Source organism: Pezoporus occidentalis, unplaced genomic scaffold (genome assembly GCF_034315485.1).
Source record: "Pezoporus occidentalis ecotype Australia unplaced genomic scaffold, CSIRO_AGI_Poc_V1 ctg74, whole genome shotgun sequence".
In the NCBI taxonomy this organism is placed as follows: Eukaryota; Metazoa; Chordata; class Aves; order Psittaciformes; family Psittacidae; genus Pezoporus; species Pezoporus occidentalis.
The window spans coordinates 481,541-509,523 of NW_026916093.1; the positions used below are offsets into that span (position 1 = coordinate 481,541).

General features: G+C 40.2%; 1 protein-coding gene across 15 annotated transcripts in view; it reads left to right on the top strand.

The window, feature by feature from the left end:
• The window catches only part of ZBTB20 (zinc finger and BTB domain containing 20), a 481,207-nt gene extending 453,298 nt beyond the window's left edge, over positions 1-27,909 (top strand). For all 15 annotated transcript variants that reach the window (XM_062602027.1, XM_062602023.1, XM_062602022.1 and 12 more), the window contains one exon: positions 351-27,909. In XM_062602027.1, coding sequence (XP_062458011.1) covers positions 351-769 — 419 coding nt within the window. In that variant the 3' untranslated portion in view covers positions 770-27,909. The remainder of the gene's footprint in view (positions 1-350) is intronic.
• Positions 27,910-27,983: the final 74 nt, after the last annotated feature.

The window sequence follows — 27,983 nt, forward strand, 5'->3', positions numbered from 1 at the left end:
GAGGCTGTGCCACTGAAGCTGAGAGTAGACATTTTAACTGTAGTCCTGTCTTCGTCAGTGTCTACTATGCGAACTTGAGGAAATCATCTGAGCTCCTTTTAACTGTATGGGGATTGGAAATACCTGCAGCCCCTTTGTAAAGCATTTTGGAACCTCTGCAAAAAAAGAAAAAATGCTGTGCATCAAAACACACTTAATAACACTTACTCTTCCTTATTCAGAGCACATCTCCAAATACCCGTGTGAGACTTGCCGTTAGTTTATTGCAAAGAGTTGTACCAAGCTGGTTTAATTTTATTGTCTCCTTTTGTCTGTTTTCTTTCTTTCTCTTTCTTGTTGGTAATGAGCAGGTGAGAAACCCCACCAATGCAGCATCTGTTGGCGCTCCTTCTCTTTAAAGGATTACCTAATCAAACACATGGTGACGCACACTGGCGTGAGGGCGTACCAGTGCAGTATCTGCAACAAGCGCTTCACCCAGAAGAGCTCCCTTAATGTGCACATGCGCCTCCACCGCGGGGAGAAGTCCTACGAGTGCTACATCTGCAAGAAGAAGTTCTCCCACAAGACCCTGCTGGAGAGGCATGTGGCTCTGCACAGTGCCACCAACGGCACGCCTGGAGCCACCGGAACCGGCACAAGGGCTGTCCCTGCCGGGGTGGTGGCCTGCACGGAGGGGACCACGTATGTCTGCTCTGTCTGTCCAGCTAAGTTTGACCAAATCGAGCATTTCAACGACCACATGAGGATGCATGTGTCAGATGGATAAGTAGAATCTCTCTCTCTCTCTTTGTTATGAACAAAAAATAGTAGAAACAACAACAAAAAGCTATGGCACTAGAATTTAAGAAATTATTTTTGTTTCATTTTTACCTTTATTTTCCTCTTTTTTTTTTGGGGGGGGGGGGGATGGGGTTCGTTTCAATTTGTTGTTTTTTGTACTACATGAAGAACTGTTTTTTGCCTGCTGGTACATTACATTTCCGGAGGCTGGGAGAGTAATAATTTTCCCAACCTCCCTTGGATGGTGGCCTTAAGGCCAGGTAGTGCTTCATGAGCTCCACTGGTTGGATCTCTAGCTACTGGCCTCTAAATACAACCCTTCTTTACTACAAAAAAACAAACAAACAAACAAAAAAAAACCACAAAAAAATCAAAAAACAGACAGAAAAATAAAAAAAAAATCTTTTTTCTCACTTGTGAAGAGCACTACAAAAAAAAAAAGAAACAAAACAAATATATTACAAATCTACAAGGCCTACTGTCGTTATAAGTACACCGCTCGCAGTGTTTCAATGGACATAATTCACAATGCTGACCGCTTTTGGACTTCACAGTATCCAGTTAGAACTGTGGAATATTTTGCTTCTGGTTGAGCAGCAACCAGAGGAAACAAGGCCCTGCTGGTTTCCACCACGTGTCTGCTTTCTCACACACACGCATCCACAAACACACGAAAGGGCTGAGGGGAGTGCAAGGCAGTGTGGCTTGGATAGAGTCGAGTCTCTACAGGGTGAGGAAAAAGAATCAGAGGTTCCTCACCACGATTCTGCTCCATCCCATGCTGTCTGGCGCACCCTCCCCGCTGCTTTTTCCATACCACCACCACCACCACCTTATAGCAGAAACCAAGAAGATTCAGACAACGAGCAACGGTGGCTTTTATGTAATTTATTCAGTGTCTTCGCTGAGCCCAGGGCCTCAGCACAATCAAGAGGGACTTTCACAGAAGGCAAAGAGAAACACAGAGGAAAATCAAAGATATCAGAGGTTGCAACCTATGGATCTAGGTACAAGAGAAGGGTTAGTTCCCACAATCTTTGCAAAAAAACAAAAGTTGCATCAGGATTTATTCTTGTGGAAGAAAGAGGAATAGAGGGTGGGTGGGGAGGGGAATAATAATGAAAAAAAAAAAGAGTTCTTGGGACTTTTTTAATTCAAAATTTTATAGAGGGGCAAAAGTGACGTTTACCAGATAGAATGCTGATTTTTTTAATATATTTACAACAGTATTTGTGTAAAAAAAAAAGCAAAAAAAAGTGAGATTGTTAAAAGTAATTTTTCTTTGTTTTCTTTTTTTTTTGTTTTGCATACACTGCCACTAATATCTTCTCTTTTATTATATATATGAATCTATATATAAATATATATTTTATTTTAAATTGAGACTGTTAAGGTTAGCTAACCTGCTTCCAGATAGAAGGGGGGAGGGGAGATGATCTTGATTTTTATTTTAAAAAAAAGAGGAAGGTTGTTTCTTAATTTTAATTTTTTTTTTTCTAGTATTATTCTCTCTCTCTTTTCTAATGGAATCAAGAATTACCTGGGTCGATGAGGGGCTCTGTGAAGTCATCTGTGAGATTATCTATTAGAGTTTGTGCATCCTGCAGTATCATTTGAACTGCTACTTTGTTTTTGAATCACCTGGTTCTCTTTTTAGCTCTTACCAAGGTTCTGTTGTTTCTTCCTTTGGTTCCATCTCAGAATTTATTTCTGCTGAAGGGCAGTTCCTGTTGAGAAAGAGATTTTTCTAGCAATGTTCCTATGTTTTTAGGGATGGTAGAATCTGTAGCCTTTTCTTTCTTCTTCTTTGAAAAAGTAATGAAAGTTTTGAAGGTGTGTAATAACTAGGAATTCCCTTCTTTTTGGTCACTGGACAAGAATTAATCTGCTGTATTGTTTTCTCATCCCTGCCTTGCTCGCTAAAGAGCTTCCATATTTGTGTGGGAATCTGATCCTCCCCCTGGTAATTTGTGCTGATGCCAAAATAACTTCAAATGTTACCATTGCAAATAATCTCCCCTTCTTCATTTGCAAAAACATATAACTGAAGGGCCACATCCCACATTCTCTGCATATGCAAAGCTATGCAAGGAATGTAGGATCAGTGTGAAAGATTGATTCTTGATCTGCATATTTATGTTCATGTTTTGTATTTTGTTTTATTGTATTTGGGCTGGTGTTCTCCCTGGTCGTCTTCTGTGTATCTGTGTAAGAATTTTTCCCCCAAAGCCAACTCCCAAAGTATGTGGGTCCTTAGTTCAGTTGGATCAGTGTCTGACACTATCTTTGTCTTTCTTGAAATCCATAGCTAGGACTTGCACCAGCTGCACTCTGGACTTTACATTTCAGGCAGAGAAGAAGCACCTAACAAAAATATGCAAAAAGAAAAAAAAGAATTGCTAGTTTAGCTCTTACTTGTGTCTATATTTAAATTAAGCGTTCTTAAGTTTACAAAACTTTTGCTTGTGAACACTGAGCATTTCACATGAGACATTCTTTTATGCTGGACAACTTTCTAACTCTTGACTTGATAGATTTTCACACACAACTTTGTGTGTTCTTTACACCTGCAGCTTCTGTATCAGATGTCTGTGATTCAACACAGGTAACCTCATGCTATGTTCTGCGCCTGTTCCATTACTGATTTATCTTGGGGAGACAAAAGCCCTGACAGGTGGTTTAGTGTTAGAATATTTCTGTACCCTGCAAGGTATTTTTTAGCAGATCCTTAATGAGGAAGCCCTGATTCTCAGCTGCAGTAGGCAGCATAGACTTTGAGGTGAGTGCCAGAGCAAATAAATGAGTCTCTTACATGGTAACATCTGTTTTTTGTTACCAGTTTGGGTAGTTCAAAGGGGCTGGAGAAGGAGCGCAAGTTAGTTAACAAATGTTGTTTTCATAACCACACTTGGTAAAAACAGTGCTGGCAGGTAAATGAAGAAGTGAAAAGACAAAGCCTAAGACACATAGATGGAGAACTGATGTCTGAGATGTAAAGACACACTAAATCTGTACAGAAAATAAAGGTTCTAGAGACAAGGGTGTAGAAGAAAATGGGGAAGGTGAACCTGTACAAAAGGATTGAAGGTCTTTCTCTGGGGAAGTGAGTTTTTTCCTGAGATCTTTATGATTGAAGAGTTTGGTGTTCTCCCATATAAGGAATTAATGAAGAATTTTACCCATCTTAAGTATCTGTAGCTGCTCATTTGTCATCTGAGGTCTGGGAAAAAGCTGTTTAATTCGCCATTGTTGAATCTGGTGAACTATAGTCAACATGTAGCATATTCTGGAATATGGTTCTGATACCAGAAGAGATATGCCAATACACAGGAAATAAGAATCAGGGTTTACATCCAACAAAATCCAAACACTACAGTGTTTAGAGAGAAAAATCCTGTCTAAATTTTAATTCTTCAATTTCCAACCTTCCCTAAATCAAAGAAGCATCATTTTTGAAATGCAGATTTATTATGGGGCCTAACAAATTTGAAGTGAATTAAATATCAGTTGTGAATAAATGAATGAAGGGGGCCAATTAAAAAAAAAATAAACTTATTAAATTAAAGCAAAAGGCATATTAGATTGAATTCTAAATCACTTCTCAAAGAATGTAGGCCACGGTCTTCACAAATGGAAGCCTGAAATGTAAGCTGATTTTGTTGAACTTCCAGGCTCAAAAATTAGTGGCTTGATATTGTGAAATATGGAGCAGCTTGCAAAGTGACTGCGAATGTATCTGAAAGTGCTCATCAGATCACTTGTTTAAATGCCCTTCTGTGAACGTAGGAGCTCAAATGTAGATCCTTTATCTTTTGAAATGTGAAATTATTTTTAATAATGCTTCCTCCCATCTATAAATGTTTAAATATTTATTTACTACTTTGAAACTACAGTATCTGAATGTTACAGGTGTCTTCAAGCTTCATGTATTGCTACAATATTCCTTAGCAGAAAGAATACCTACTAGCAGTCACAGTGATCTACAGACTGGTGGTGTCAATGTTTGAACACATCCATGCTTGAAAGGCTTCCTTCAAAACACCTGGTAAAATGATACAGATGAGAAAGAGCAGACTGTAGCACACACCGTTGTGACGGAGCATGCAACATCCTGCATTCCTTGAGCCTGATTCTCACTTTCCCTAAAGCTCTCTTTATATTGCTTCTGCAATGGAAAAGGATATTAAGTAGAATGTAAATTCAAGCATACAAATCAAGACCTCTCTGCAAGGCCAAAGTGCAATAAGGTAAGCCTTAGAGTAGATGAGAGGTGAGTGCCTTCTCTTACTGCTGCTGAGGCTGAGGAAGTCAATTGAAAATGTAGGATTGTCCAGAGCAGATCTACCCTGTGGTCCACCTTGCCTAGTGTTCTGTCTCTGACATGTGGCCAGCTATAGATGATTTGGATGAAGATGAAGGACCCATGCAGGATAATTACAAAGTAATAATCCTAAGAGAGATTTGTTATAATTCCTCATTAGCTATATATCTGCTTATAACCTAAAGACATAATAATTCATGGCCTTAACTTTTTATCCCATATATATTGTGGCAGATGATTCTCATTATCCTTTAAAGATCTAGCTTACTAATTCCTAGGTGGCCGCAGTGCTATCCTCTGAAAGTGAGTTCCTCAGGTTAATTATGACATTGTTGAAATGATTCCTTTTCAGGTTAATTTTGTTGCTGTTCATCGAAACACCCTTGTTCTTGAATTATGTGAAATCATAAATCAGAGAACCAAAATTTAACTTCTCTTGCCCATCCTGCTAAAGTCTGCCTCTCTCTGGGAAATCTGAATCCACAAGGAATGCAGGACCACAACATCAGTGTCTGCTGGTCAGTAAGGAGAGAACAGCTAGCGAGTGTGTGTGTGTGCATGTCTGGGGTGCGTGCACTAGTGAGATTTTCCTACAGTGACCTCTTGCGGAGGACTTGCAAGTACAACTGGTAAACAGTGGGAACATATCAGTAGTGTAAACCAGACTAGAAATTGTAATTTGATATTTCAATCTGTCTCTCCTCTCACAAAACCCCTATTAATAGCCTCTCGTAAGGGAAATAGGTATAGACATTTTGCAGGAGCTGCTTTGGGGGCACTTTCTCAGCAATTGTCATGCTCCCAGTAGGCCCACTTCTGACCCATGCTGTTAGTTGTTTTCAAAAGCAGCTCATACCCACAGTAAGTACAATGGGAAGAATGGCATTTAACTGACTTTCTAAGAGAATGAGATTCCCCTTTGCTCTAAAATCAAAGAGGCCAAATGGTACCTATTTTTCTTAATTTCTTTTTTCATCCAAAGGAGAGTTGAGTAACTCTCTGAGTAATAACCCAGATACCATCAGCCCCCTCACTTCTTACCAACCCCAAACTGACTGATTTCAGTCGATTGTGAGCTACTAGATTATTGCTGGATCATTCACATGGTGGAGGAGCGCATCTCTTTACCGAGTATTATGCTAGCATGTCCTGCCTCTCTTTCTTAGTAATGAAAACAAATCCCACAGAGAGAAGGTACAAACATATTACTTGCCGGAGTGTTGAGTCCAATCCAAAATCAGAAGCACCCAAACCATTTGGAACACAAACAGACCTTCAGTATGCCTAAGACTCTGGAGCTGTGACCCTTCTGACAGTCTTACATGAAGGAAATCCTCCAACTCTCACTGCTGAAGATGCTTGCTACTCCAAAAGAAATATAATACCAAATTAGCACCTAGTGATCTGTCAAGGAAAACTGGACCTTGGTAATCCAGCCCTTTCAATTCAGCATCCAGCTCCTCTAAGCTATTGAAATAAGCCTGATAGAAATGAATCAGCAGGTAGTCTAATTGAAGCAGCATCTGATCAGCCTAAAGCAAATAGCTGCTTTTGACATTCCCTGATTTGTTTTCATGCTGGCTGTGAAAATTTGTGGAGGAGGTGTAATGTAATGAGAACTTGGCCCTGACAGGGTCTGAGCCTCGTCTGCTCCCAGGGGGCTTGTCACTTAGTAGGATCTGTCTCCTAAGTCATTACAACTCTGCTGAAGAAAGGCTCATGAGAGGAACAACAGATACTACATTAAATGTGAAGTCTTGAGTTTGTAAATGCAATGAAAACCTTTCCCAGCACTTGAGTGTCCTGCTGACAGAAACCAAAATCAGGTAGGAAGGCCTTGCAGAGGGGCAGATATTGGAAGTACCAAGTTTCTGCAGCATGTCCAGTAAGAGCCAAATGTGCAGGTGGCTTAATGCTACATTCATAGGAACTTGTTCCAGCCATGCCAAATCAATGTTCTTGCTTCTGCTCATCTTTTTATTTGACCTGCTAGAAGTAACAAGCTCTCAGCTAACTTCATTTAAAGCTGCTCAGCGATCCAGTTCATTTCAGCAGGAGCAAAGGATTCCACATATTTTGACAGGTGACTAACCTGGGAAATTTGGAATGAATTTTAGGTATTCTTCAAACTAACTCAGACAAAACAAAAAGGTAGGTTGTGCTTTCTTTGGTATAGAACAGAGAGATTTGATCCACAAGGGAGACACTGACGGAGAGACAACCTAAAAATAAGAATGCTTTACACTCTTAGACCTATTTTTGTGAAGCACAAGGGGGAATCTTTGTTTAGTATTTCTAAGAAAATATGTAAATGAGAAACAAGATGTGTTAGGTAATAGTGTAAATCCATCTAATTATTCCCAGTGCTGATAACTAATCAACTAGATTAGTGCATTTAGGAACAGACAAAATGTTACACATTCAATGTTTCTATTTCTGATCCCCCTCCACTATAGATCAGGAGTAACTAAGATGAAAACAGTAGTTATACAAATACAAAATTTACAGTGAAATAATTGTTTCCATGTGTATGTCTGCCAGTATCTGGACAAATACCCGTTCTGAATTAATGTTTATAATTAACAGGATGCTTAGATAATCTTGGTTTAAAATCTATGGTTTAGTGAGATAAATACAAAGTTAAATATTAATAGATATTTTGTCATTATATATTTAGCAATGGTGCTGCCTTCTTTTTGGATATTAGCCTCTGAGGTAGCACTTGATCCCCAGGCATTACAAAGGAGTCCAAGTGTAGGAGAAGCAGAGTTGAGTGAATAAAGTGAAAAAGTAAATTGGATCCATAATGTGCTTTAAATCGGTATTCATGTTGCAACTGATAACTTTAATCAAGAGCTTCTAGGTTTATGTTAAAATGCAAGGAGTCAAATATTCTAAACGTATTTCTAGCAAAGTCGCATCAGAAGAAGCATTAGTTGTGGGGTTTAAATGCCAGTTTCCCCAAGAGCGCTTCATTAAAAGCTTTTAAAATAATAAGAGGCCAACTGAAGATATGCAGAACTCTGCTACATTGACATGATATATGCTATCATGCTATCTTCATGCTATACATGATCACAGTTTTCACCACCAGAACTAAGTCTGCTTCACTAACCGACTTCTTTTCCCTGCGGTCTGTGAACTGAGATTTCTGTTCACAGCTACATAGGCCCAAGGAAAACTATTAATATTTCCCCTAGGAAAAGGAGTGTTAACACTGAGGTAAGCATACCAAGAAGGTCTTCCAGACACTCTGTTCACTGTATTTTAAATCCCTGATTTAAACATTTGTCCTCAACTATTTTTCAAAAAGTGAAGACCAGTAAGATATTTCTTTGGGAAGCAAATACACTACAGCCTTGAATACACTACAGCCTTGAATACACTACAGCCTCATATACAATCGCTGCCTTAAAACAAATGTGTCTGAGGAGTATGGAGTGTACTTGCGTTTTGTATCTATAGCAGAGTTTTGCCTAAAACATTCCCTTCGTACAAAGTGTGTTATACTTTCCTGTTTAAGGGTAGAGAACAGGTAAAGAAGTATTAGTGAGGCACAGTGGGCTCTTCATATTGGATGGTGCTTCTCAGCTGCTTTTACCTTCAGTCACAGCTCCAGTTTTGGTTCTTTTCCAAAGCGATCTCCTTTTGATTGGGTTGGTTGGCACCAGCTCTCTGTAAAATACTGGAGGGTTAATCCTCTTCCTAAACCAAATAATACGGGGGTAAGGCTGTGTGATTTGGCTACTGACTCCAGCCTCCTCCTCTTACGAATTCCACCAATACCAGTGGAATTTATAAGAGAGAAATCCAGTGACAAATTCTGTTCCTAATTTTTATCAGTGGAACCTGTATTGGCACTTTTGGGATTGTGTGCATGTCACTGGAGATAAATATAGGCACTTTGATTGGCTTGGCTGTGATTTCTTTTAAGAAAAAGGTATCCTAACAATATTCTTTTGCTGCAGCAAAGTCATTATACAAAGAAAAGACCCATCAATATCCCACCATGTGTAAAAACTTCCTTCTATCCAGTTCAGCCCATAGGGATGTTCTTGTTTCTATAACTCATGCAAACTTTATTAGCACTTGAGGCCTTTTTGTGCTGCAAAATTTCATGCACAGTCATGCAGCCGTACCCCAAGGATCCCTCGTAAATGCTCTGTGTCAGGTTAGGCTTAGGTATTACTGTAGCCCATATGCTTTCATAATGTCCCTACTGGGACTTTCCCTGCTGGAAAATCTGGTACCAGTGTAGCAAATCATTTCTTGCTTTAGGTATTTTTCAGGCCGAACTGCAGACTTCTACAGTGTGCACACTTCATATAGTTGACTTATTGCTGATTTGTTGCCAAGTTCACAGTCCTGTGACACTTGAGAAAAGAGCAGAGCTTGATGAGATGATTATTGTTGTGCTCAAGTGTCCAATTCTGCAGTGTCCTGTTCTTACAAAACAGGTATCTCTGAGATCTATATATTTAACTGGGCACCTTTTCTATTTCAACTTTGCTCCTTTTCTTTTTGCCACACAGATATTACCATGTTCTTTGTTGAGCCTTATAAAGTCTCCTAAAAGTTCAGCCCCCGTGTTGAATACATATTGTTTGACTAGAGAGGACCATCACATTCAGGAAGCGGGATTACATTCACCCAGCTTCCTTGAAATGCATCACAACTTTCTTCCTCTCACTTTTCCCACAAAGTCCTTTACTTTCATTTGTCACATAGTCTGTTGGTACTTATGGTATCTTTGAATAAGACCAAATTATATAGCCTCTGTGTGTGTGTGTGAATGCAAATGTATGTATGTATGTATGAGTATGCATGTGTATGTGTGCATGTGTAGGTAGGTAGCTGGCTATTTCTTTTTGGCTTTACAGACAGGTTGCTAATTGTGTGGACATTCATGGTTCAGGAAAGTCTTTAGATGAAGTAACTGTTACAACATTAACTGTGGAGCATTGGCATGAATCTATATGAATCTAATGAAAAATAACTATACTACTCATGCAGTATATATGCACACATATATTCATAAAACACATTCTGTCAGCCAAATGCTCTTAACTTGATGTTTGCCCAAATAGGATGTCTGCCCTCATTCAAAATGTGACATCCAGATTTGGTCCAGTATATTTTTGTGAGTACCCATTCTGAAGTCAAGGCTGCAGCATGCCTCTCAGAGCCTTGTGTGGTCTTTCAGCTACAAAATAAATGGAACAGTCCAACTCAGCAGGCTTCACTAGTAGAGACGGGCATCCATTCCAGCTCTGGAATGATAACTGTTGAGGCCAGTCATGTACTTCCATTGAATTTCAACACATTCACCTGACAAAGGGATAAAATCTAAACAAAATAATCTCACTTCTCTAATTGCTTTTTAAAAAGAATTGCAAAAATTCACCAAGTCTTTAAACAGTTAGAAGTGCAGTGTATTGATAAGCTCTAAAATACTCTAGATCTGGAGTCTCTAGTATCCAAACCACCATATCAAACAGCTCTTTCCCCACCTCACATACTCTAAAATACGTTGACTATGAATATCTTTACAAGTAATCTGAGTAATCCAAATGTAAAATCATTAATAATTACCATTTAACTTTCTCTCTCTCGGTCTTTGCCAAAATCTTTTCAGGAACATGGTTAGTGTGTCTGAAAAACTGATGGATTCTTAGGGGGAGGAGAAACTCATCAGTGAGGGTATTCAGTATGGAATCCATGAGAACTGCAGGGTTTCTAGAACTCACTTTGCACCCATTTAATTAGTGGGAAGAATAAGTACGTTCTGCTACAGCTGCCTATTTTGGTATTGCGTTGGCCCCAGAAGTAGCATTTTATTCTTCTAACTCTTTTGCCCAATTGGAGGGGTTCTCCTTGTCCCATAAAGGATAATTGGAGATTCAGGGGGGATTTTTTTCTTTCATTTACATTCATGCAAAGTTGAGTAAATGTTATTCCTCTTCTTAAATTGGTGGCATATCCCTTCCCCCTTTGAATAAGATGATGAACCCAACAATTTTGGCTGGTTGATTTTGGGGTGAGATTTTTATTTTGGTTTGGGGTTTTTCTTTGGTTCAATGTACATTGTCTCTCTATAGTCAAAATGTCTGTGACTGTAACGGTATGTATTTCTTTTACTGGAGAAAGTAGACTTTTTGGTTTTCGTTAACAGTACTAGTGACTTTGTGGAAAATGACAAGTTGCTATTTAGATCTGCTTAGTTAAGTACAGTACACTACAATACAGTATTTCTGAAAGCTAGAACATACAGTACACAATATATATAGCAATTCTATATCAATATATATACATAGTATAATCATTTAACTTTTGCATCTGCCTATGATCATAGAAAAATATTTTTTTCATATGTATCATTCACAACCCAATCAACTGCTGCAGCTATTTGAAGCATTTAACAGTAACTATTACAGCTCTTGTGTGCTTTTTCATATTATTGGCTTCTTTATTGTCTTTACAAGTTGGGTTTTTTTTCAGCTTTTTTAAATCTCTATGTAGCAAGACGTAGGAAAGTAAATTTTTTTAAGAAAAGGTAAAAAACAGTATTAGGCTCTACAAAAAGTTAGAGGTTGTTCCCTGCTACCCTTTCATATCAGAAGAACAATTAATCAAGACAATTAAGGTTTTCTGTTAGCTCTCTTCTAAGATACCCTGTTATTTCATTTGTAAAAGTGTATGTCAGACTTACCTCTTCCATTCCTAGCCTTGGAGGAAGATGCCACGAGTGGTCTTTTGCTCTTTCCAAGTTCTGTTTCTTTAAAGTTTGAAGGTTTCCTAAAATTATTCCCCACACGAACATGGGGTAGAATAAGTATTATTCTCTGTGCAGTTATGCTAAATGTGGCCAGTGATTTTGCCAGGAATTGGATTAAAAATACCTCCATCCACCACTATTAATATATTCCAATTGCATCTTTACTTATCCACTTGATCCCCACTTTTTCAAGTGAAAACAACCTCTTTTGAGTTTCAGTTCAAAAGTTTTCGAAGGTGAGTGTCGCCTTTACCATCTTCATGACTCATTGCTGTTGGTTCCGAATTTTGAGTCAGTCCCAGTAGATTTTAATTGTCACCACAGAGCTGCTGAAAAAAATGTCGCTAGAGTGGTGTCAACATGTAGATCCAAATAGCCCAGGGGAAGCAAATGGACACCCAAGTCCCTTCTCTGTTGTCATCTTGCAATAGCTGGGCCAGGCAACAAGGCTAGATCCAGACTTCATAGGAGTGCAAGATTGCAGGAGCATGGAAATTTGTTTGCTTTTCTAATTCAGATACATCTCAGCTGATGGTCATTGCTTTGGTTGATAACATATCAATCCTGAATGAAAATGTACAAAATCAAGTGGATAAGGGTTGTGGAGGAGGTACTCATTATATCTCATTTCTCCTGTGAAGACTGGAGGGAATGAGAGATTGTTCACATCAGTTACAAGCTGTGCTTTCACTGAGAATGAGGAAATCTCTGTCACTGCAAATCAGTAAACTTAAAAGTTCTTTTGGACTGGGAAGAGAGGGAAAGAGTTACCTGTGCTGCATCTTGGGATAATGAAATTAGAACTTCAAGCATAGGAATCATCAAGTGCTGGCTTTCCTTACAGACTCCTGTCATCTGCCATTTGCACTTACGTGGAGGCCACTGCCACATCCTTTTTCTTTCTACTTGCAGTTTAAAAGCTACAGTCTTCCAGCAGTGATTTCTAAGTCTGGCTTTTCTTTATTCTGTGTATACCCACTTGTAAGGGAAGGAGGACACTATCCTCTCAATACTCATTATGCAGGTAACAAAACTAGATTACCCTATTACATAAAAGATGTACTTTGTCCTATTAAGCCAAACCGGTGCCATTTCACAGATAAATTCCAGCTACTGCAACAGAGTGCTGATTCAGTGGTCCACATTTTCTGACCATGGTCTTTGCCTTTTCCTTCGATTGAATGCTGAATCGTACATATCTTCACAGAGAGTGTTCTCACTTCACTGAGAATACCTGATCTTTTAAATGGCTGCATACCCATTCCACGTTTCCCCTGCTAATCCTTTGTAAGGTTCAGTAATTCATTTAGGATAATTACTAGTTTAATGTGTTTCTTGATTTAACTTCTTTGCTGCCTTTTATTTTTTCCTAATGCTTTTTTAAACACCTCAGTTCATTTTGCATGTTATACAGTTTACAGTTTATATTTTTAGGCTAAGAAGTGGTTTTACAAACAGGATGGTACCAAACAGGTAGATTATCCACACTAGAGATTGTACTTTTAGAAAGCAGTGTGTACAGATACAATTGCCTAAAGGAAAGTGAAACTAACAAAATAATCAGCTGGTGAACACTATTTTAACATATCTTTTACATAAAACACAGTCAGTCATTTGTGAATCCAGAAATCTTGCTTATTTTTTTTGAACATATATTCTTTTTCGTTCTCTGAAGAAATACTAATCTTGAGAATTGTGATGTTCTAAGAAACTTGTTTCGTATGTTCGTATTTTCTGCTTTTCTAAGGAGAGAGAAAACAGAAGATGATACTGGCTTTACAGTTCATAGATTCTTGCATTGGAGGCTTTCCTTGACTGATACAAACATCAAGGGAAGGCTCTGGCCAAATATTAGCTTTATTCTAGTATATGATTTTCATTATTCATTTGTTTTCAATCTCCTCGTTGACCAAGTACACCTCCATGGCTAATGCAAGCTGTGGTCTCACTTTTCTGTGGTCGACAGCATTTACGTTCAGCTCCTATTTGCACTTCTTTTCTGTGTTAAACAGCTTTTGAGGAACACAACAGTTGAAGTAGGTAACACTGTCACCACGAGAGGGAGAACCTTGTGTGCTCTATGCTACTGTGCAGGGACAGAAAGGGATTTTAAAGCTTTTTGCTGCAAGGTTGAATGAAGAGAGCCCCCGCCTTGGGGGTGCTTGCACCAAAGACTGGGGGGGCCTCCCAGGAGAGAGGAATGCTTGAACTCCATACAAGGGACTTGCTCTTCACCCGTGCCACTTAGAGGAAAAAATGAATCTCCAGTATCTGCTGCTGCTCTTTGGTTAAATGTATGAATATTTTAAGAAAAATTACAGTTCCTATTTATTGGTGGAAGAGGCATCACTCATTTGTTGGAGTCAGAACCACTTGTTCATAAGTTCTTCAGCAAGTTACACTGTCTTTGGGTTGCCCTGTTTCCATTGTCCTAATGCCAGGATGTAGCTTGGAGTGCTGTGAAACTCATAGGGATCCTTTTAAATCTGGAATTCATTCTCAGTTTCATACGCACTGAACATTCAGACCCCTAAATCCTTGCTCCAAAGTTCAGTCAAAGAAATTCTTACCATGAAATGAAGCAGAAAATTGGTGGTTTCCCATGAACTCCATCCATAATGAGCTTTTGTTGTCAAACAGAAGATACATAAATAGGCTGCTCAGTTCAGGGAGGGGCATACTGCGTGACCTTTCTTGTCAGCATCAGTGAGGCCTATGCTTAATCCTGGAAACTGATTGGAGTGATACTCAGCAGGCCAAACTCTTCAGGCAGGACCCACATGCTCTTTTGTTGACTTCAGTATGTGTTCATTGACAGAAAAAGCATACTTAGTCCTGTAGGAAGCTGCAGTCCTAAAAGCTAGTTTCATATACCCCCTTGAAGATGCCACAGGACAGTTCCCATAATTTGCATGTTTCTGCCTGAAGTTTCTATTCTTCATAAAACTTACTCGAGATTTGATTTCACTCCACTGGGTATATGACGCCTGTGTTAAGGGATCTATGATTAAATAGTCTCTCCTTGCTGGGAGGCTTAATTCAAACGAACTGTACAGGGCAGGACAGCTGCTTCCCTTTTAACAAGGCATGGGACTTCTTTTGTCCAGAGTCATGAACAGGCTTGAGTCTTCCGTTCCACAAGTATGTAGCCTCTTTGGGTTTGATTGGTGATGGCGTGTTTATCTTAAATAGTGAGCCACAGTGTAGATATATGACACACAGCAATCACTTGTCTCTAATTTACACCTTTGCTGTGTCACTTTTCTGTCACCAGAACAATGTAAAAGCATTCAGGTATTTGGATATTTGGAGTTACTCGATTCTAGGTTTCAAACTGGTTTACCCAGAAGCGCTCTGGCCATACTGTTTTGTAATGGTGATCACATATTTGTGTGGGTGAAATAAAGATGTTTCTTTGTAATATCTGATTGTAGAACCCCAAATTCAGATTGTACATCAAGCCTTTCTGTGAATTTCTGTTTTAAAGTGCTGCTGCATTGGGTATGCAGGAGGATGGATGGGAACCCACATAGTTTAGTGTGAACTTACCAGTTCAGCAGACAGGTAGGGCACCCTCAAAGTACACACAGCAAGAAAATTCAGTGCTGATGGTTAGCTAGTTATACTGGTTAAAATGGTCTTTATAGGTTTTAGGGAAGAGCTAGCAAGCATTATCTGTTTTGTGACTTGTCTATGCTCTGGCACAGACACACAACTGTAGCTCAGTGCCCAGACTGGGTTTAGGTGCTGGCCCCTTGCTGTGGCTAGTAATTGCATTGTGCTCTCTTTATTTTTCATGGTAGGCTCATTGGTAATAAGCAGAGAAAGTCCTGGTATTTTTCTGATTTTGAGGTGGATATTCAGCATCCCTGCACCCGTGCTTAGATTCTTTCTCTTGGGATCTTTCCTTATTTCTGTGTGTGTGTAAAACGCTTTTTTGCACTAGGATGAAACGGCCTATCTGTGTGCTGGAGGCAAGGGCACAGCTTATTTGTATTTGCAAGGGAAAGAAAAGGGAGGAACCTGCTTTTCTATTATCATTTGGTTTAGCTGTTGGAATTTGCTTTTGTTCACATTCTGGGGTGGGCTGCCATCTTCAACAAGGGATGGGGAGTGAGAGAAGAAGCAGAAGGCATGAGGAAGCATGTGCCCGAGCCTAAGTGAAGCAGCATGCAATATTCCTCTATATACTGAGCAATTACAGTGAGGTGAGTATAGCAGCAGCAGTATTGCCCTAATGTGTTCCTTTTCCTCTACATTTCCCTTTCTTGCTTCTTCTTCCCTGTTGTGGCCTCTTACACTGTTTTAGTGGTTGCCCACACTCCTTTCTAGTAGTTATAAGGGTTAGATGGGGGTTCTTGTTGCTGTCCAAACTGAAATTAATCTCCAAACCAGTGAATACCCCAAAGTCTTTGTTGTGTTTTCCCATGTGATATCTTAATGAGTGGCAAGCCCTGGCAGATGTTGTATTTATTTTGTTCAAGAGATAGATAGGCTAGGGGAGGTATGGGCTGATTGGAATTTGGTAACCTGCTTGCCTTTGTTATTAGTGAGCTTTATTTTGTTTTTCTTATGTGTTTTCATTTTGAGGTACTTAAGAGCTTATATGCCTATCATTAAAATTCCTGCTTTTCCCACTGTTGCCCTAGAAGGGCCATGGAAAAAAAGCCTTTTATATAGTATATGTACCTGTGTATTTGCAGGATGGGGGGAGTTGTCCATGCATGTGAGTGTCTCGTGAGAGGGAGAAAACTAAAGTTAGCGTTGATCTGTCCATTTGTTTTAGAGTGGCTGCAGAGAGCTGCCACTTTGAAGAGCTGATTGCACTACAGAACTTTAGCTTGGGCACTGTTAAAATAAGGACTGTATACTGGGAACAGGGAAGCTTTTTAGGGTTTTTTTATCCACACTTACACATGCCCTTTGTAAGGTGTGCCCCTGCAAAGTTTGCGTCTGACAACTTTGTGTAAAACCACTACTGACCTTTTTGCTGTATCCATTTAGTTCTCCTTTCTTTCTGCAGCCCCCAAACAATGGCTTGTCTCCTTTCCAATCCCTGTCATTTGACTTGCTATGTTTTTGATAAATGTCCTATCTGCTACATCAAGTGGGAGGAAAGAAAATGAGGCATGTGAAAGTGTGGCTGGGAGACTGCAAATCCCCCTTTGTTTTGGGGCATTCATATACTTTTACTGGGAGCTGATTTCTTGGGGGCTGGGTGGGGTGGGGAGGGAGTTTGTGCTTTTTTGGTCTGGGTAAGGCTTTTTATTTTTGCACTAAGTATGACTGCACTGCACTGCATTGCACTACTGAAATGTATTTACATGTGGTGGGATTGGAAGGGGCCAATTAAGCAGGAAGGGAGAAGAGAAAGGGATAGGCACAGAAAACGGGATGTATTGTAAACCAGGTTGAAAGAGAACTTGGGTTACCTTTACTTTAAGCAACTAGTCAGACACTGAGATAGCTGTATGGGATAGCTTCTGTTAAATAAATAAATGAAGCAGTGTAACAGAAACATCACAGGTTTCAGGGTGCTACGGATCTTTTCCCCTTTTTTCCTAGAGTGTTCTTTGGGGCTGTGAAGAGTTAAGAGAACTGCTCAGCATGAAAACCAGTCAGTGTAAGGCTTCAACATAAAGATACCAATTCCTAGTTCAGATGTCAAAACTTGCATTGATAGGGTCTCTTCAGAGAGGTCCAACTGTAATTAGCATCCCTTCAGTATAAACATGATTTGTCAGCTCAAGAAGTGAAGGCAGAAAGCAGGCTTACCAAAGGGGAAGGTCACTGAAAAAAAAGCGCTTCTTTCCAAGGCTGTTATGGGAACAGTGCAATAAACAGTCATCCTGAACACTCAGTTAAAGGTGTTCCAGTCCAGCCTTTGGGGCAGAGGGAGCAGGAGGAACATTTGGACAAGGAAGATGATGTGAAGTTCAGTACAGTAAGGAATATTCTTGCTTAGGCAAAGATGCTGTCTGCCGTTTTAAAATCTTCAGTCTTATTTCTCTCATCAAGCAGATAATTAAGCATTATGAAGAGTTTCAGCTGGAGCCAGATGGAGCCTTAAGTTGGAAAGGATTTTTACAGTCAAGATGGATGTTGGCCTATGCCTATGACTTATGGTCATTGACTTTGTAGCAAGCATAATATGAGAAAAAACAGTAACAATGTGCAGCAAGATCCATCTCTGCTATAGCTCTTTGTGGTCTATAAACTCTCAAAAGTTTGTGTTGGATCTCTTCAGTAAGACTATAATTACAACTTCAGCCAGAAGGTAAAACAGGATCATGAAAAATGCTGTGCATAGCAACTGGGAGAATGTTAAATCATGAGTGCATTTGCTTTGGTCCAGCAGGGGAGGAACAGCCTGACTAATGCACACAGAGGTTTCATGGACAAAACAAGGGAGGTAGTCATCCAGCTGCTAAGGGAAGTCTAGAGTAATTCAATGGTCAGAAATCTATTCATGCCCTGAATTTCTCCTTTGACTTGAAGCAAAGACATTTTGGCCTCGTTAGTACTAAGGAATGGGTAGTACAGACCTTACACAGGGCTGCACAACGCAAAGCAGACTGCTGCTGGTCAGTCTGTTGGGCTGCCTCAAGAAAAATCAAGAACTAGAGAAGGAATAATGCACAAGAGTTAAGGTGGGAAGGAACAGGTCTGTCTGGAACCAGGAGAGACTTCAGAGTTAGGGATGTGTTTTTCTGGCAAGCTCTGAGACTTCTGCTCTTAGATTTCATCCCTAGTTTGAAAGGACTGGAAGAGAAGAATTGGAGCTATCCCCTGGTGTACTGTTAGATGAACTACTGAATGACTCTTCCCTTGAAAGCAAGGAGGACAGAAGAACATGCAGTCTCTTTCTGAGCCATCTGCAGGAATCCTGTAAGATGAAAACCACTGGAGGGTCATCTTCCAGTAATGAGGCAACGGATGCCCAACAAAAGCACAGTTCACTTGAGAGCCAGCATAATACAGTGGCAGGAGAGCACTTTTAATTTGTAAAATGGCATTTGCTTCTCTTAGAGTAGTGAGCACTACAGAGTCATGATATGGGAAGAAATGAAGTCTGTCTGCTGAAATTCACATTATGAGCCAATACTCCCCTTTTTTGTCTGGGTGTGTTTTTGTTTTGTTTTCTTGTTTAAGGCAGCTGCATATATTGCTACTGTCAGAGTAGATTTGCATTGTCAAAGAGGAGTAGTGGACTGCTCCAGAAAAAAAGTGAAGCTGAGGGTTTACTGAGCCTGCTGTGTCCAGAGTGCCTTTCCTGCTGTGAAAGAACTTGTGTAGTTTGAGCTGTTCTGGCTGACTGATTGCTGCATATTCCTCCCTTGTGGTATGACCTGATGGCAACCATATTTGGACAAGGAGAGGAACACTGCATGCTTGCAATGCTGTGATAAGATGCCATTTGCACTAGTTTTTTAAAAGTACTGCAACCTGAAGAAGTGGGCTTTGAGCCATGCTCCAAACCCAAGTTTGAATTCAGTCTGTTTAAACCTGATTCCAGCTGACTCAGTTTCAACAAAGCTGGTCTAGTACATGTAAACAGGAACTAAACCATTTTTTAAAAGCCAAATTCCAGCCTATGTTCCCACTCAGTTACAGTGTTTGACAGGACCAGACCTTGAGCGTGTGATTGTATAGTTCTAATGGCTTTTAAATAAGTTGTTCCTTTTCACATGGTCAGTTTGAAGCTAGTTTAACTGGAACTGCATTTAAATATATAGCACAAACTCATGGTTTTTTCAGCATGGTACTAAAGCCCCACGTAGACAGTGCTTGATTGAGAAACCAAGGATAACTTGAGGTTTATTTTAAGAAGCCAAAACATATGTTGCTGACCAGAGATGCCGCATAATTTAATGCCCTATTTTTTTCTCCAGATGGAGAAACACTAACTTCTATGATTCTCCTCCATTTGTCATCCTGCTTCATTTTTGCACCTTTTCTCTTGAATGAAAATCACTTTGGCCAGTGGGCTAGATCCAAAACAGAACTTCCCTGTACTGTTTGATTGTGTGGTTTCTACATGTTCCTTTCCTTGACATTGACAGGCACTACTGAGGATCAGCTTGAGTTTTCGCTGGGACTATGTGGCATAGTTACGGTTCAATAAGATGCGAGTGATATTTTCAACATTATGGTAATTTTAAAGCTTACCCTTGAGGAAAATGTTACGTTTCAAAAGTTCCACAGAAAAAAGAAAATGCCAGGAATCACGATGGAGCTTCAGTCACAGTGCTATAGCCTAGTTTGTAGGGAACACATTTTTGGTGGCTGGTGATGCTGACATTTACAAAAGCAATTCAGAAGTAATAGAGAGCATATGCTTTATCATCCCTACTTAACTAAGAGAATTTATACTAACAGGAAGTATTTTACTTTTTCCCTAATGGAAGAGGCTAAAAGATCTATCACATCACCTTAATCTGAATTTGCTTCAAGACTGCTCCCAAACAGTGTGCCAGCCAAATGACCTCCCTCATTGATTGTAGTATCACAGTGGCTGGTGATTTGTCACATCACCCAAGGTGACCAAGAGATAGCCTCAGCTAGAAGCCTTTTACCTTTCCTTTTCCTTTTGGTTTTCCATCAAACCAGGAGTGCAGTTAGTGGTGAGTAGATGGCAGGTCAGCTGTTGCTCCAGATGGCAAGAATGGCAGAGCCACATGGCAGCTGAGCTACTGTTGTCCTCAAGGACACCAGTAAACGCAGAAGACCAGGCTCTCGTTGCTGGTGTAGTTGTAAACCTACAGCTTCTGCTGCTCGCCCCTCCAAACTTGTTTCAGTCAACTATGCTGTTGGCCTCGAATATGCTTTGTGTGTGAAAAAATGAATGCAGTTGTTCTGTTGTCTGTCCTCTTTCTTCTGCATCATGGATGTGGCGCCAACTTAATCACACAACAAGCTTGAGTTTTATTTCGCTGTTGTTGTTAAATGTAATTCTACTGTAGACCAAAAAATACAAAAAGGAGTAAAAATCAGTTTCAAGACATCAAAAAACCAGTGAGTGAAAGGTGAAAAATGTAGGAAGTGAAGGTGTGAGAGGAGCAGTGGTTAACTGTGTTAAGTTAGAAATCTCAGAATAGCCTTACCTATTTCTTAACCAATGCTTACCAATCATCTGGTAGTGGGGTTAGATAGCTTTCTTGGCTCGTTCGTACTTGTATCCCAATATATATGTATATTTTATTTTTGTTTCTTTGGTATTGCTGTTGCACATCACGTTGTCTTTTATAATGCCTGATTTTTATTGTATTGTACTTTATCAGTCTGTTTTGGTTCTGTTTTCCTTTTGAAGGATGGGAAAAGTAACGTTTCCTTTTTGGTTTGAATTTTTGAGAAAAAAAAAATGCACTGGAAGTAAACACAAACACATTTTGCCATTTGAAAAAAATAAATAAATAAAGGAAAACACACAGCCACACAGTGGAAAAGGCTAAGAAAAAGCTCCCCTCTTCTTCCTTATTATGGAAGCATCCTCTAAAAGATATGCTAGAAAGAAAACAATCTCAAACAAAAGAAGAGAGAAGCCTCTTTGATCCTGGCTCTGCAATCTGAAGTATTCTAGCACAGTGTTTTGCAGGGTTGGGCTCCTAAGTGGCCAACAGTCATGAAATCCAGAACCACATGTGGCAAATTCATTCCTGATGCAAGCAGATGTAATTGCAATGAAGTCAAAGGAGGTACACAGAGGATGGATTTAGCCACATGTATGCGAGATACAGCCGTCTTCCCTGTAGTACCTAAGTCCCCACTGCTAGATCTTATTGCTGTCAAAACTGTTGGTCTTCTGGCTGTGTTAATCGCATAATGCCCCTTGAACGTTGTTCAGGGTAGGCAAAACACTTTCCCACCGAATAAATCAGTTCTGGATGCACCTTGGTGTGACACTTTTTGTCTAGCAGCTTTCAGCTGTCACCCGCTCACTCCCAGCTGTGAACTGATACGATCTAACTCTGGTTGAAGACCCTGCCTTTGCCAGAAAAAATGGACTTGACTATTAAGCATAGTAAAACTTCTGCGTATTTAACTACTATGATCCAGAAATGGCCCTTGCACTTTTAAGGCATATGGAAACATCCTCTCTGTCTTTCAAAATGGCAACAGTTCTTTCACAACTAAAATACTACATGTGCACAAATGTGCACGCACGCGTATGTGGTCCTTGGGCTCATCGCCCCAAAACAAATCCTTCCTGGATCTTTCTGTGCCCGGCAGTGTCCTGTCTCCATAGTGCCTGGTCATTTGAGTACAGCGGGGCAGAGACTCATGTAGAGATAAATGCAAAGAGCATACATTTTAAAAGGCAGATGATTTTCCTGTTATGCCAGCATCTTTGAATCCCTATATCAGCTGATGGTTTTTCCTAGCCTGATGGCTTTCAATCAGTTGTTGAAACATTGGCTTTCTCTGTTTTGTTTTCTAAAGGAGGGAATGTGGGGTGGGGGAGGATAATGAGGTGTTGTTTGTAACTTCACAGTCCTGATAGTTGGTTTTATCTTCCATATTTTATGCAAAAACAGACATTATAAGTCAAGAAATAATTGTGCCCTCGGTTGAAAGTTAAGTGTTCAGGAAAGGAAGAAAAAAAAACCCTAAAAGGTTGGCATTTTTCTACATTTTTGTGAAGACTCTTTTGGAAAGGAAGGGTACATATTTTTGTTGTGTAGTATTTTCTATTTTTGAATGCATTTTCTTGGTACAAGACTGTTTTGTGGAATTTTTTTTTTTCTTTTTTTGGTGAACACATTATTTAAAAAAAAAAAAAGAAAAGAAAGAAAAAAAAACTAATTGAAAAGTTTGCCCTTAAGGATATGCTGCAGTTTTGAGGTTTAAAATAAATACACATTCAAGGCGCGTGTTAAAAGTCGGGGGATTGTATTGTTGGGAGTTTTTTTGTAATTGTTACAAGAAGAAGTTTGTAGCCACTGCTGTTTATTTTGTTTCAGATGAGTAAGTAAAGGGATTGTTCTTGTGTTATTCTTTTTTTAAAAAAAAATACAAAAAAAAAGTTATTTATGAAATGTCACAAACACTGGACTGTGAATTTGTGTGGAAACATTTTACCACCCTGTGTCTTCACAGAGCTGTTGGTGATCCTCCTTCTCATTACTCTGCCTTATGATTTCCTGAGCAAGTTGGGGCGAATATTGGGAGGGTGGCAGAGAAACTAAATGCATTTTTGAGGCAGAGACTCAAGGGGAAAATGCAAAGCAGTCTTTTGGAATCCCAAACCCAGGCCATTGGCTCTACTTCTCCTGTCATCAACCACAGGAATGAGAAAGGCTTACAGTCACTGGCAGAGAAGGAAAACTCGTGGTACCTAGATGTGGCAGTGTGCAAGGGGTTAAGTGACTGAGAGCCGTGGTGCTCATAACGACCTCTGTAAATGACATCCCAGGTTCTCAGTCAACAGCTCCCTTTGCTTGCCCTCATCCAGCCAGTGACTCTTGTGACCAACTCACCAACCCAACTGAAACCGTGAGGATGGTTTACATTTTCAGTCTCTAATTGAGCCTTTCTGGCACTCCGGCAGTGGGACTAACCAGTGGGGAGCACTATTCAGTTTGATTTAAGGAGAAGTAGAGGCTGAGGGCAACAAAAGGTGTGCTGTGTCTCAATTTTTTACGAGCAAGCTTAAAAAGACTAAAGCAGTGCTCCAGGCACTCATGGGACCAGAGAAAAGGGAAGAAGGAAGACACCAACAGCCATAACAAAAAACTGGAGATATGTAACTGGGCTATATTTGAAACCAACCAGACTCTTTTCCTTCCTGGACAATAATGCAGCCAAATCTTGAGACTGTCAAGCAGACAGAAAGCTGAATGTGGCCTTCATTTCTCCTGCCTTTCCTTTTTTATTCTTCCTTTGCCCTGAGATTTTTTCTCAGTGAGCACCTGCTCCACTGAGCACTTTTCTGCCCTCCACCTAAACTGTCCTTGCTTTCAAAATGTGGGTTCAGTCAGGACTGAGTAAAATCATGTGCCTTCTTTTTCCCTTTTGTAATTATGCCAACCTCCTCCCCTTCCCCAACTTACACGTGAGAGACGCAGGAGGAGGCTCTTTAGAAGTGCTACTTGTCTATTGGTGTCCAGCAAAGCATTAAGGTGGTGGTGAGAGGAAGGGGATCAGAGAGATGCTATTAGCTCCTTTCCCCTTCCACACGTAGCAGGTCTTCCCAAGGAGACACCCTCCACCACCACCTCCTCAGATGCTCCTCTCCTGCAGAGTAGTCATAGTGGGCATGGGGTGGCTTTTCTCTCCCATTGCTATCCTAGATGAGTGAAGCACTCAATTTTAGTTCATGCCATTTGCAGGCAGTTACATTGACAAGACAAATGCAGTTTGTGGCCTTATCAAGATGACTTTTAAACCACTAAATGTTAAAAAAAAGGCAACTTATTTCCCACCCAAGGTTTGTGTCATTTCTGAAAACACAGTCCACAGCAGTTTAATCCTTTAATCTCAGTCCATTCTACTGATGGTGGCTAAACTGACTAGCCTAGAGCTTAAGTGCTAGGCTGCCTGGTCTCACACTTTCTTTAACCCCTACTGTCTGCTTGCTTTTCTTTCTTTCTACTATATTCTCTGCTTTATGAGGCAGCCCTAGCCTTTGGTGAAGGGTGAGGAGCCAGTGGGATCCTGGCTCAGAGGAGGTAGTTGATTGATAGACTCTGTTGAGCCTTTTAGCAGGAGAAGGATATACCAGCTGCCACAGCAAATGCATATTATGATGGGCTGACTGCAGTATTTTAGGGTCAATTAACCTCACCCAGTTACTGGAACAGGGCTTGTTCCCAGGTCAAAACCACGGGGAGAGTAAAGAATGCATTGGCACAACAGAAAAGCGGCTTGCAATTCACAGCCACTCGTGGGCAAAGACAGGGACACGACTGCCACCCGGCTTCCCTGCAGATATGCCCACTGCACAGTCATTGTCCCTGTCTCCGTGGAGGAGCCAGCTGAGCTCTATAGGCTTTTCTGGATGTAAAAATCAGCATGAAGTAGCCCGTGCGTAGTGTCCATCTGCCAGGTGAGCACGAAGGTGTGTGCTGTTCCTCTGCACAGCAGGAAGCTCCATGGAGGCTTTCTGGGAACTTACCTTTTCAGAAACCCACCTGAAACACCTGTAGCACCCATGTGATGAGAATGAAAAAAATCTCTCAATCACTTCCATAAATGATCCAGTAAATTAAAATGGGGGGGCTTAAATTTTTTCCTTTAGGCTGGGCTCTAGAGCCAGGAAGGAACAGCAGGGGAATGGTGTAGTTTTTCCTGTCCCAGTTAACAGTCTGCGTGTGTGCATGTATATACAAGAGAAGGGGTATATTTCTGCCCATCTTTGGTGCTGATGGACTTACTTACTTAAAGACATTTGTCCAAGGCTTACTTTTGACACACACAGAGAACATAAGAATAAGCTCTAGCACATGCAGTATTTCCCCCACAAAAAGGGAAGGAGGGAGGGGAGAGCAGTGTGGGTAGTTGGGATTGTTAAGGTTGGATTACTTTGCATCTTTTGTAAAACTGTAACTTCAGCAGTGCCTTATTCCTAATAGATGCTGGCACTTGGGACACACATGATGAAAGACAGAACTAGGGAGAGTCAGACATGTACATCCTTAAGACAGAGGTCATTAATCGTTGTAAAGGAAGCTGTATTGGGAATGACACAGCTATATCAGAATTGAAAATAGTTCAAATGTTCAACCTCTAAAGCAATTTCCCTTCCACCACCTCCTGCCTTCCCTCCTTGCCAATGGTGCTGCCCAAGAATAGCTGCCTACACTGAGGCCTGTCACTGCCCCATTTGCTTTTGGCGTTGTCAAGTCCAAGGAGTTTAGCATAGTCAAGCTTTCCACTGCTATCGTGTTTTTCCATGGGGTATGTGAATGCCAGTTATTTTGCTTTAAATGCACTTTAAATAAAAAATCAAAATCAAAGCTCCAGACTGTTTCAAATACATAGGGGAAGACAGTGCATATGTGTTTGAACCCAGTTCACTTTATCTCCAGTTCTAATCTACTCCATGCAGTGTGTATGTATAGAACAATGTGTATGCATACAAACACACACACATCAACCTTAAATATCAGCAGACTAACCTTTCTCCTTAAGCTCATGAAACCAGATGCTACACAAACACAGCAGCAGCAGAGGAATTACGGTTGGGCTCTTGAAACAGATCACAAAAAATAAAAACAACTACTTGGTCCTTTCTGTACATTCAATAATTACAGAAGGAATTGGGTTGTCACCAGAATAAAAAGGAACGGTGCTAACTGAATGAATGGGCAAAAAAAAAAAAAAAAAAAAAGACAAAAACAAAAACAAAAACTCAGCCCAATAATGCAGTTTGACTTCTAGTCTCACATTGGGTTGGTTTGTTACATTTTTTTTGTTGTTGTTTTATATGAAAAAGAAAATACGTGCATCTAAACTGATCCATCACAACACCACCACCAATGGCAAAAAGAAGCCAACAAAAAATGCATCCTGCCCTGAGGAAGCTCTTGTTTCTGGAGGATGTCAGAAGTCTCAAAACTCTCGGCCTTGCTCTCACGTACCACATGCTCAATCAGTCCTTTTTTTTAAATGTCTGAAACTGAAAAAAAACAGAAAAAAAAAATAAAAAAAAAAAACTTTTTGAAGCACCTTATGTGGCTTCCCATTCCAGGAGTGGGAGCCACCTTTTTTTCTTTGAGCACCTTACTGATGTGTTAATGCTATCTGCTGTCTTTTTGTTACTGGTGGGCCGAGTGGCTGGCTGTTAGCACGGACACGCATGCGTGATGGGGAGGCCAGGCACACGTACGCGGCCTTTCTGCAACGCGCGCGCCTGAGTGTCCAGCCACGGTCCCATTCCTTGTGGCTTGAACCCAGATGAACATTTCTTGGTCAGTCTTTGTGGCATGGAGGGGAAGCTAAATGATGGATTGGAGAGCATGCACAAGTGTGTGCAGATGTAAAAAACACCCAAATGGAACATCTTCTTCTTGGGGACAAAAACTCCCAACAGTCATTTGATGCTGAGTGAATGGGAAACTGCACCCGGGCCTAAATCCTGGGGTCTTTATGCAAGCAACCAACAGTTACGACCTCAGGGGCTGTCTTGCCAGCACAAAGACTTCAGGATTTGACCCCAGAGTGGCAGAGATACTCCACAGGAGACAGGGCTCTGCCGGTACCAATGCGTGTTGCTGTGGTCCTAAGTGTCGTCAGGCGCCCTCCCATCCGCGCACACACACACCCCCCTGCTGTACAGGCATCTCTTGAGAAACACAGTTTGTGACGATGTGAAGAGCAGGTCAAAAGTTTTGAGGGGTTAAGTAAGTTCCTTTTTTTTCTCTCATTATACTCTGTAAATGGTATGTCAGTTATGAAAAAAACCAACAAGCAAATAGAAAAATTGATTAAAAAAAGAAAATAAAAATTACCTTGCATACGCCTTTTCTATCAAGTGCTTTAAAATATAGAATAAATACACACATCCTGCCAGTTTTTTCTTACAGTGAGAGTATCCTTACCTGCCATTTAATATTAGCCTCGTATTTTTCTCACGTATATTTACCTGTGACTTGTATTTGTTATTTAAAACAGGAAAAAAAACAAAAAAAATCCTAAAAAAAAAAGAAAACAAACAAAAAAAAGAAAATTAACTGTAGCGCTTCATTATACTATATTATTATTATTATTGTGACATTTTGGAATACTGTGAAGTTTTATCTCTTGCATATACTTTATACGGAAGTATTACGCCTTAAAGAAAAAAAATACGGAAATAAATTTTACAAGGTTTCTGTTTTGTGTGGAAGAGTAATTGATGTTGCTAAGAATGATGTTTGTTTTTCTTGTTTTTTTGGTTTCTTTTTTTCTTTTTTTTTTTTTTAATGTTACCAGCACTTTTTTTGTAAGTTTCACTTTCTGAGGTATTGTACAAGTTCACACTGTTTGTGAAGTTTGAATATGAAGGAATAATTAAAAAAGAAAAAAAAAGAGAAAAAAAAGACAAAAAGAACGTGGCGGGTGTCTTTGTGCGTTACTTTGTCTCCTGGAGGATGTGGGAGGGAGGTGGCCCCAGGGTCCCCTCTT